This window comes from Echinops telfairi, unplaced genomic scaffold (assembly GCF_000313985.2).
Source record: "Echinops telfairi isolate 266 unplaced genomic scaffold, ASM31398v2 ScPeMD7_7469;HRSCAF=8507_0, whole genome shotgun sequence".
NCBI lineage: Eukaryota > Metazoa > Chordata > Mammalia > Afrosoricida > Tenrecidae > Echinops > Echinops telfairi.
Genome location: NW_022111372.1, coordinates 39,916,538 through 39,927,837, shown reverse-complemented (window position 1 = coordinate 39,927,837; position 11,300 = coordinate 39,916,538). Strand labels below are relative to the sequence as shown.

The 11,300-nt window shown below is 39.5% G+C and overlaps 1 protein-coding gene across 2 annotated transcripts in view; it reads right to left on the bottom strand.

The window, feature by feature from the left end:
- The window catches only part of PCBP3 (poly(rC) binding protein 3), a 402,541-nt gene that overhangs the window by 109,045 nt on the left and 282,196 nt on the right, over positions 1-11,300 (bottom strand). For both annotated transcript variants that reach the window (XM_045284778.1, XM_045284779.1), the window contains one exon: positions 3,620-3,755. In XM_045284778.1, the coding sequence (XP_045140713.1) occupies positions 3,620-3,629 (10 nt within the window). In that variant the 5' untranslated portion in view covers positions 3,630-3,755. The remainder of the gene's footprint in view (positions 1-3,619; positions 3,756-11,300) is intronic.

Here is an 11,300-nt window from a genome sequence, read left to right as displayed (position 1 = left end):
TCTGACCATGAGGTGTAGAAGGGATCAGTTATCAGACATCAAAGAACTGAAAATCATATCAGTGGGTGCCCGCTTTACTGACACAATCACTGAAGACAAACATGTGCATAAGCAAATGTGGTGAAGAGAGCTAATGGTGCCCAGCTATCAAAAGGTATAGTGTCTGAGGTCTTAAAGGCTTGAAGATAAACAAGCGGCCAACTAGCTCAGAAGCCCACATGGAAGAAGCACAACGCCATGCATGACCACGAGCTGTCGAAGGGATCAGGTATCAAGCATCAAAGAACAAAAAATCATATCATTGTAAAGGTGAGTGAGTGCAGAGTGGAGACTCAAAGCCCATTGGCAGGCAACTGGACACCCCTCACTGAAAGGTTGAGGGGAGGAGATGAGCCAATCAGGGTGCAGGGTAGCAACGATGAAACATATAACTTTCCTCTAGTTCTTAAATGCTTCCCACCCCCCCCCACTCTCATGATCCCAATTCTACTTTACAAATATGGCTAGACCAGAGGATGTACATTGGTACAGATAGCAACTGGAAACACAGGGAATCCAGGACATATGACTCCTTAAGGACCAGTGGTGAAAGGGGCAAGGCCTGGAGGGTGAAGGTAATGTGGGGTGAAAAGGGGGAACCAATTACAAGAATCTAGGTATTGCCTCTTCCCTTGGGGAGGGACAGCAGGGTAGGGGGAGAAGTCGGACAGTGTAACTTATGACAAAACTATAATAAGTTGTGAATTATGGAGGGTTCATGAGGGAGGAGTGGTGGGGAGGGAGGGGGAAAATGAGCAACTGATATTAAGGGCTGAGGTGGAGGGCAAATGTTTTGAGAATGATGAGGACAGTGAATGTACATATGTGCTTGACACAAAGGATGTATGTATGGATTGTGATGAGAATTGTACAAGCCCCCAATAAAATAATAAAAAACCATAAATTAAAAAAAATTTTTTTAAAGAAAAGAAATAATAAAGAAAAAGAAATCATTTTATTGGGAGCTCATACAACTCTTATCATCATAGTCGGTGTGCCTACTATATCGGATAGGCACGGGAGGCATGCCCAAGTAGAGAGCAGTGGAACCAAAGGTCCTGGGGAGACCTAGGAGGTGAGGGTGGTCGGGGAGAGGGCGGTAACCAGGCTAAGCCATGTACAGGGGAACAACTGGGGTGTTGGAGTCAATAACAAAGAGGAGATAGGAATCCAAGGGGGGGGATGTCGGAGCAACAGCAAACTAGCTAAGAGGAAGTACCAAGAAGTGGAAATAAGGGGAAAGATACTCAGATTTAATGAGGTCTTTACATATGTTTGAACCATGTAAATGTTCTCTATTATGCTTAAAAACTAACATGTGGAGTTCAAGTTCTCCAGGATTTAATTTTACTTGGATTTTAATTTTTTAAAAAAGAGGAAAAGTAAAATTAAAATGGACTTGGAGTCTTTATTGACAAACAAGTTCATCTCAAATGAACAAACAAACAAAGTGATTTAATTTCATCTAGACTCTCAGTCAACACTCATAGGAGCAGCTGTCAAGAAATCAAATGATGCAATGCAAATCTGCTGCAAAGGTCTTTTCGGCGCGTTAAGGAGCAAAGGCATGGCTTTGAGGACTGAAGTATCCTTGAACCAATCACCTCATATGTATGTGAAAGTTAGGCAATGAGTAAGGAACACCAGAGAATCAATGTATTTGAATTAGGGTATTGGCAAAGAATATTGAAATTCCCATGGACTGCAGAAGAACAAAGGAACCCTGATGATGCTGTAGGTTAGGCACTGGGTTGCTAATAGCAAGGCCTGCAGTTCAAATCCACCAGTCACTCTAAAGGAGAGAGATGAGGGTATCTGTTCCTGTAAAAATGTACAGCCTTGGAATCCTTGTAAGTTGCTATGAGTCAGAACTGACTTAATGGCAGTGGGTGGGCCATAAGACAGGCAAATTTGTCTTGGAAGAGGTACAGAAAGAATGTTCCTTGGAAGCAAGGATGGCAAGACTCTGACTCAAATACTTTGGCTATACTATTAGTAGGTATCAGTCCCTATAGAAAGAAGGTACCATGCTTAGGAGAGAGCAAAAAAGAGGAAGATCACAATAAGATATATTGATAGAGTGGCTGCAACAATGGGCACAAGTGAGGCACCAATTGTGAAAATGGTACAGAACCAGGCAATATTTAGGTCTGTTGTACATGGAATTGCTACAAATTGGAGCTGACTTTGCAACACCTAAGAATTACGGAGTTCAAAATATACCTAATAGCTCAACCTTACATATTGTGTTATTTAAGACATTCATACCTCAACTTGTTTTCTGTTGATTTGTTTCTCAGAGTGATGTGTTAAAATTTCCAAATACAACTGCTTGTTCATCTCAATTTCCTTGTAGCTGTGCAAACAGAAGCTTATGACAACACAAACCACAGGTACTGATTTCAGGGCACTGCCAAAGCCTCAGTCATGCTGCCCCCAAGTTAGGCTCTTGGGCTTCACTTCCTCCAAACACCTCAAAACTTTCAGAGACCCAACATCCCTTGATGTTGGTCTTCATTTCTACCCTGTTTCCCCGAAAGTAAGACATCCCCCGAAAATAAGAACTACCTACAATTTTGCCTTTCACTGAAATATAAGGCATCCGCTCGAAAATAAACCCTCCAAGAAAATAAGGCCCCCAAAGCTACTGTAACTCTGCACTCTGGACTGTAGCAGTGGCTGCGCTGCGCAGCTCACTGTTGGCCGCAGCGCAGCCAGAGCAGACAGGAAGTGCGAGGTCTCTTTTAATAAAACAATAAACAATAAATGTGTACCGTATTCTTCTTCATGGGAAAATAAGACATCCCCTGAAAATAAGACCTAGTGCATTTGGCTTCTCTTAGTTCTTCAAGGTTGGATCCAGGAGAAGAGACAGATTTGTCCTAGGTTACCACCTTGATAGGAACTAGACTCAAGAATATACAACTTTAGCTCCCTAGCTACTAGAAATGGGAAGCCTTGGTTTTCCAAAAGACTATGTAGAAGAGTACCTTCAGGCCACACAGACTGAAGTAGGGTGAAATAACGTCATGATATTACTAAATATATTTTATTTGTCAAAGGTGAGTTTGACTTTATTTTATACATTCTTAATAAACAAACAACCCCTCCCCATTCCCTCCTTGCCAGCCCCTTTGCCATGGCCTGGATCTCGGGGAGTGGTGGGGACAGTCTGAAGGAGGGGGAGCAAAAGTGTGTGTCTGGGTCTGGTTACTGTCCTCCCCGGGGTGACTGTTCTAGAGTGGCCTCAGGATATATGGGGGCCACACCATCTCTGCACCCCAGTAAAGGTGACCCCTGCAGTCTCGGCTGTGGAGAGGGTGGCGCTGTGTGATGCTCAGGCATCTCCCCATCCCAAAGGCTGCCTGATGGGAGCCGGGGGGGGGTGGGGGGTTCCTGGCTCTGCCCTCCCTGTGGGGAGCCATGCTAAGATGCCAACCTCAGGGACTTGGGTTGGGTTCTTTTGATCCTGAGTGCTGTTCTGAGAGCAGAGGACAACATGGGGCATTGCCAATAAACCAATTCTGAGTCTCAAAAAAAAAAATAAAAATAAAAAAATAAACAAACAAAAGATACTCACCTTCCCCCATAAGCAGGCTCTAAGGTTCAAAGCAGATCCATAGACACCAAATGTTCACACTTATAGCAACTTAGTGCCTCATAACCACAACTGGTGATGTACAGAATGGTTGGCTTTTGTTGTAGATCCCACCTACCTATAACACAAAAACACGGGGGTATGTGAGTTTACATATTTATGACTTCTGTTCTTAATGACAGAGCTTTAACAGGATAGTTTTCTTATAAATGTTGAGGCATTAATGGAAACATTCAAGTAAAAGAAACTATGCAGTATATGGAGATTTAAAATCAAGTCCATGGGAGCTTATCTTGAGTAATGCCCTACATACTCTCAAATGAAGCATCTCTAAACAGAAACAGGCTTTTATTTTATAAATGAGAAGTCTAAAATAAATGGTTTGATAAAATGGCACAAAATATTAAGAATATAAATGAAATAATCGACTGTCTACCTGATATACTAAATAATTGACTATTTAGTATATCTATTTTTCTGTGTATATATACAAAAAGGCTTCAAAGTGTTCATGGAAAAATGAAATTAAAAGATAATAAATTTTCCTAAAACCTTTTTGAAGTCCTCTAAGGTATCCCTGTGTGTATGCGTTTTAAATCAAATTTTTAAAATTATATATTAATTTAAATATATTGCTAGATTTTCACTCAAATTCTTTTAGGTTCAACATGTGATTCTGAGTCACTACGCCACCTTCTATTCCATTTAATGTTGTTGTAGCAGGCCTCATTTTCACTTTGATCTAAGTTTTTTTACTTTTTAAAAAAATTCACATTTGCTGTCAACACTTAAAATTTGATCCATAGTCACAAATACTCATTTGTATAGCATCACCCTCTTAGTTGTTGTGCTTCTAAATCTACCTTGTAGATGAATATTTATGGATTCCATGGATTACTGTTATGGACATTTTAAAAGACTTTTCACAGAAGCACCCAACATTTGGAATTGTGAGGTCTGAGCGTCAAAAGTAATTAGACCTGAGTTAAATATCTCTCCCCCCCCCCCCCCCCCCCCCCCCCCCGAGTCTATCTTATAACCTGTTTAAGCAAACACTGACTCCTTGCTTCAAGCTAATGTATCGTCTCCATGTAGTACTTTTAGTTTCAAAATAAAATAAATGAGCAAATACCAAATGCAAGGAAATTCTAAGAATAGTGATTTTGAGTAAAAACCTCTATTCTCATATATTATCTCAGTTTGGAAGCAACTAACCAGCAAAGTGTTTCTGTTTAGAAACTCAGGGAGACAATGGCAGCTAAGGCTGGCCTTGAAATTGAGGAGTGGAAACAAAAAAGAAAAAAAAGTGTGCGTGTGGGGGTGGTTATTTTTTTAAACTTGAGAAAGATTTTATTTTTGCAAACTTTTATTGATAGTTCATGTACCAAACCATTCACTGTTTAAATATATTAAAAAGAGTTGTGTGATCATTACCACAATCAATTTTAGAACATGTTCTTCATTCTTATATCCTTATTAGCTCTTCATTACTCGCCCAATCTTCCCTGCCATAACCCAAGGAACTACTACTAATCTAGCTCCTCCTGTCTCTATAGATTTACCTATCCTGGATTTCATATAAAGAAAATTTTATATATTTTCTTATATATATCCCAACAAGATAATAAAATACAGAAAAGTCTCAAACTTTAATTCATGATTATAATAGAAACTAGAACAAATTAAAAATGGGTCAAAAGGGAAAACAAACAATAAGGTGATACATTTTAACCTAACTACAGGTCCACTAATCCACTTTGCAATGCACTCTGTCTGAAGGCAAACTATTCACATCCCTGGTTAATGGACAGAGGTTATTCACTTGCGGCTTAATCTGTGGGGGTACCTTGTAGATGGGTTTTGGGCTTTCACTATCATCCACAGCCTTCTGAAAACTTGGTGCTCAGAACTGAAGGTCTAATGCAATTCCCTCCTCTGATATTGGATTTTATTATTTCCAATCCTTGGATCATACATGCTGGCATGCCCCCTCCATGTGGACTTAGTTGACACCTCACTTAGATGGCTGCTTATTTTACTATACACCTTTAAAACCTCAGACACTATTCTTTCTTTTTTAAAAAAATTTTTATTGGGGGCTCATACAACTCTTATCACAATCCGCACATACATCATTATGTCAAGCACATTTGTTGCCATCATCATTCTCAAAACATTTACTTTCTGTTTGAGCCCTTGGTATCAGCTCATTTTTACCCCTCCCTCCCCGCTCCCCCATGAGCCCTTGATCATTTATAAATTATTATTATTTTGTCATATCTTATACTGTCCAACATCTGCCTTCATCCACTTTTCTGTTGTCCATCTCCCAGGGAGGAGGTTATATGTAGATCCTTGTAATTGGTTCCCCCTTTCCACCCCACCCTCCCTTTACCCTCCCGGTATTGCCATTCTCACCACTGGTCCTGAAGGGATCATCTGTCCTTGATTCCCTGTGTTTCCAGTTCCTATCTGGACCAGTGTACATCCTCTGGTCTAGCCAGATTTGTAAGGTAGAATTGGGATCATGATAGTGGGGGGGAGGGGGGAGGGGGTGGGTGGGCAGGGAGTGGAAGAGAAGGAGGAAGCATTTAGCAACTAGAGGAAAGTTGTATGTTTCATCGTTGCTACAATGCACCGACTGGCTCGTCTCAGGTTCTTCATGGCTCCCTAGTGTACAGAGAGGGTGCTTGCCCACATAGTCATGGGTCACAGGCAGCAGAGGCTGGGATGGGGTGTATGGCAGTTACATAATCTCCTTGAGTGAAGGGGCGGAGTCTAGCCTGTCAATCAGGTCATAGCCAATGATGCCTCTGTGGGGGCATGGCCTTCTCTAGAAACTCCAGTCTTCCTCCCCGGGGGCGGAACACATACTCTCTCTGCTTCACATTCTGTTGACAAGCGATATGAAGCTATGCTGATGGCAGCCAGAACCCTAGAGCTGGAGACGCCACATGGATAGCTGTGCCAGTGCCGAGATGCTTCCCCAGGCTTTTCACCCACTGACCTGTGATCACCTGCTTTTGGCATCACTGGATGTGCTGTGTGAGTCTGTAGAAGAATGTATGGCCTAGTATTGGACATGTGGCTAATATCAAACTTAAGGACTTGCTCTGGACTGGACCAAGATGTTTTCTTAATATACAATCACTCTTGGATATAAAACTCTTACACACATATGCGTGTCTCTGGATTTGTTTCGCTAGTCAACCCAGAGTAACACAGGGTGGAAACCAAAAACAAACCAAACTAACTGCCAAAGAGTTCATTCCAATTTACAGTGACCCTATAAGGGAGGTAGACTGCTCCTTTGGGCTTTTGAAACTGTAACACTGTGAGGCAGCTGGTGGTTAAAACTGCTAACCTTGCAGTTAGCATTACAATACGCAATGCACTATACCACCAGGGGTCCCGCCAATCCTAAAACCCTTATCTCTCTCTCTCTCTCTCTCTCTCAAATGACATTTGTATTAACATTATAAATGTTATCAACTCCTCTCTTCTCTCTTCCTCCCTTCACACTCCACCCCCCAACCACTTCCCACACCCTCCAGGAACCCTTACTCCTGTCAGTGTCTCTGAGGGATCATCTATCTAGACTACCATGTACCAAGAGATCTTAAGTGAACATAAGTCTAACATAACCAATGAGGTATATCATGTATGGACCATAATACTAATGGGAGGAAATCTTAAACTAGAAGATAGCTATGTGGTTCAGTACCAAACTGTATCCTGAACTCATCCTCCATTCCGTGAGGCCCCACCAAGAGGAACCGTCCAATTCTGTTGCTGGTGGACTTTGGGTCTCCACTACATCCAGTCCTCTTCAAATCAATTTGGATGTGTGTTTTGTAAACTTGTGATACCTCTTCCTATCAACACCTCATGATCTCACAGGCTGGTGTGCTTCTTCATGTGGACTTTGTTGCTTCCCTGGTAAATAGCCACTTATTTAACTCCAAGCCTTTAAGACCCACTTTTGATAGCCGGGCACCATCAGCTTGCTTCACCCCATTTACTTATGTACCCATTTTGTCTTCAATGATCGTGTCAGGGAGGAGGGAATCATACAGTGCCACATTTTTAGAACCATTCTTATACAGAGTAAGATTTAAGTAGAGGCCCAAGGTCCATCTGTTTCCTTGTTTCATTTACATATATACACGAAAATGCACATATTCATATATGTATATTAATACATATATGCACATATATATGGTTTTGTTTTTTGTTGTTTTCTCCTACCCCACTATTATGCTTGCCTGTATTCACTGCTCAGTAATTCCTCTCAGATACAATTCGATTGATCAAACATGCCCAGAAAAGCTACACCCTCCATGTGGTACATTTTAGAGCTCTTCCTATTCCCCTGTAATCGCCATTGTTGGCTCCCTATAACCTCCCCCACTTCTCCCCTCCCATGCCCCCAAAGAACCATTGGTCTGGCCATTGTCGCCATAAGATTTCCCACCCTACTTTTTTGTATAGACCAAGACCAAAAAAAAAAAAGCAAAATAACAATAAAACAAAAGAATAAAAAACAAAACAAACAACCCCCAAACTCCCAACCAATGTACAGATAGCCATCAGAATAACAGGGATCATGACATAGAGCTGTATTTGTGTTGAAAAGGCATTTCCCATAGGTCCATGCTACTATTCCAGCAGTCTGGGATGGAGTGTCTTGTGTCCCCTTCACCCCCACCCAATTTATGCTTCAGACTTTCTGTGTGGCTCCCTTGTGAATAACCTCCAAACAGTTCTGGAATAAAACCCTTATCTCTTGAGAGTCAAAAAAGTCAGTCATGGAGCAGAGGTATTGAGAAAAAGCAGTGGCTAGTTCAGGCTTTGGGTTTGGTTGTTTTGTGTTTATTTTTAAAGATCTCTTTATTAGATGTTTTTACAAACCAATAGTATAGGGACATGGTGTAAGAGGTCAGTGGAGTAATCTCTAACTACCTACATTCCCCTGGCAACTAGAAAAGTTGCCATCCCACACTGTCACACACCCATGACTACACTCTTACTATGCACATTCTGGGCATAGACCTTGATAAGCACTCACCTGCTGACTGTGAAAGACAAAATATCTGCTGGCTCTTCTGTATGTGTTGCATGTGATTTATATATATGAGAGAGAGAGTGTGTGTGTCTCTGGTTTCTATTTTATTTGGTTATTGCCTCTGTTTGTGTGTGTGTGTTCTTGTTTTGTTTCTATTCTTCTATTCTTACTCCACTTGATGGAGACTACTGTCCCCATATGACCCAGGCACCCTCACTCCTCCAACAGTTACAAATATTGGGCAAGGACTACCATCCACTCTATTACTGTTTGATCAACAAATAGAAATAAATATAAAAACAACATGATATCTCAGAAACAATTATTTCATTTCACATGAAGAAGCAAGATGAAATGGTGAAAGCAAGAGACTAATATACAGAGCCGAAATACCTTCCTAAGGAACAGAGTCATTGGAACCAATAGAAAAGGAATTCAGAGGAATGATTCTTAAGCACTTTCAAGAGATGGAGAAAAAGTCCAAAAGCCTTACAGAAAGGGAAAAAAATAGGAAGGAGTAAGGAAAATGCTACAAGAGAAATCCAACAAAATTAATGAAAAACTAGAAGCAACACAAAAACAGTAAATAAAAATCCAGAAAATTAATGCTAATATTAGAAATAGATAACACATTGAAAGTGCAAAGAAGTAGAACTGAAGCAATGGAAGACCAAATTAGTGAGCTTGAAGAAAAATCTTTTTATACCAATCTATGAAAAAAAACAATCAATAAAAACAACAAAAATGCCATAGTCTTAACAGTTATGTGAGGCACTATCAAGACGCATAACATATGCCTCTAGGCATTCTACAACAGGAAGAAATACACATAAAATAGAGAACAGCCAAGAGCTTCTGGAAGAACATTTCCCTAACATCATAAAAGAGGCACAGATAATCATTAAGGAGCTAAAAGAACACCAAACACAAAATCATCACAACACGCCATAATCACATTTTCTAATACCAAAGCAACGAAGAATTCTGAAAGCAGCTAGAGGAAAAGGTAAAGTGACCTACAAAGGCAAACCAGCACAACTATGTTTTCATTTTCAGCAGAAACCATATAGTCAAGAAGGGAATGGAACAACACATAAACTCTGAAAGAAAAAAAATGGCCAACTAAAAATTTTATATTCAGCAAAAATATTCCTCAAATATGAGGAAAGATAAGCACACTTCCATATATGAAGAAATGAAAGGAATTTGTAAAAATAAGATCAACCTTGCAAAAAATACTAGGGGAACTCTGGACAGAGAATCAACATAAATGGCAGACATCAACTAGAGATAAACATACAAGACATCACCACCAGAAGACAACCCACTTAAAGAAGTGCTCAAATAACACAAACATGAAAGTGAGAAGCCAGAGGCATATTTCTGCAATAATTACAAAGTAAATATATGGAATGATGTAGATATGAAACTTTCAAATGGAGAGGAAGTTAAGTAGTTTTCAAGAGACAAGATGCTGCTTTAAATTGGAAGGCAATAATAAATAAAAAGGTAACCTCAAAGAAAATGGAAAAACCTCATTAAAATTTTTTTAAAATCACAATGACCCAGTAAACAGTAAAATAGCAAAGAAAAATATGACAAGAATACCCATAAAATAAACTCAGCACAGAAAATTACAAAGCACAAAGACACCACAAACAACACAAACATCATATACATATACAGTAAATTCATACCTACCAATAATGACACTGAGTGTAAATGGATTAAATAGATCAGTCAAGAGACAGAAAGTAGAAAAATGGTTAAGAAACAAGACCCATTAATATGTTGCTTATAATAAACACATTTTAGATACAAAGAGAAAAATAGTCTGACTATTAAAAGGATGGAAAAATATATCAAGCAATGGCAATTAAAAAAAAAATCGAGCGTGGCAATATATCAATCCCGGATAAAATAGACTTCAAAACAAAATCAATCATAAGAAGCAAAGAAGGCATTATATGATGATTATAAGGACAACCCATAACTTAATATATATAAAATGAAAGACACAAAATATATTAATGAAACCCAAAGAGATGAAGAGAGAAATAGACATTGTATTGCTGCAATAACAATAGCAGATTTCAATGCACCATTTTTCTTTCAATGTACCACTCTTGAGGAAAGCTAGAAGACATAGAAAAAAACTCAATAAATACACAATAGAGCTAAATAGCACAATCAATCAATGTAATCTCTTAGATATACACAGAACACTCCACCCAATAACAAAATATACATTATTTTCCAGTGTACATGGAACATTCTCTATATTAAACCATGTTAGGCAATAGAGCAATTTTTAATAAATTGTTTTTAATACATTTTAAAACATCAAGATATTACAAACTAGTTTCTGAGATCACACTATAAAATTATTGTTGCTCAGATGGACAGTGGGCCCCATGCACAAGTACTGCCCCAACACAAGAACACTTTGTTCTAACAATTTGGCAGTCTGAGATGCTCACCTGCCTGGCATGATCGCTGAAGGCAATGGGTGCACAAGAAAATGTGGTGAAGAAAGCAGATGATGCTTGGCTACCAAAAGATATAACACCTGAAGTCACTGAAGACAATGGGTGCACA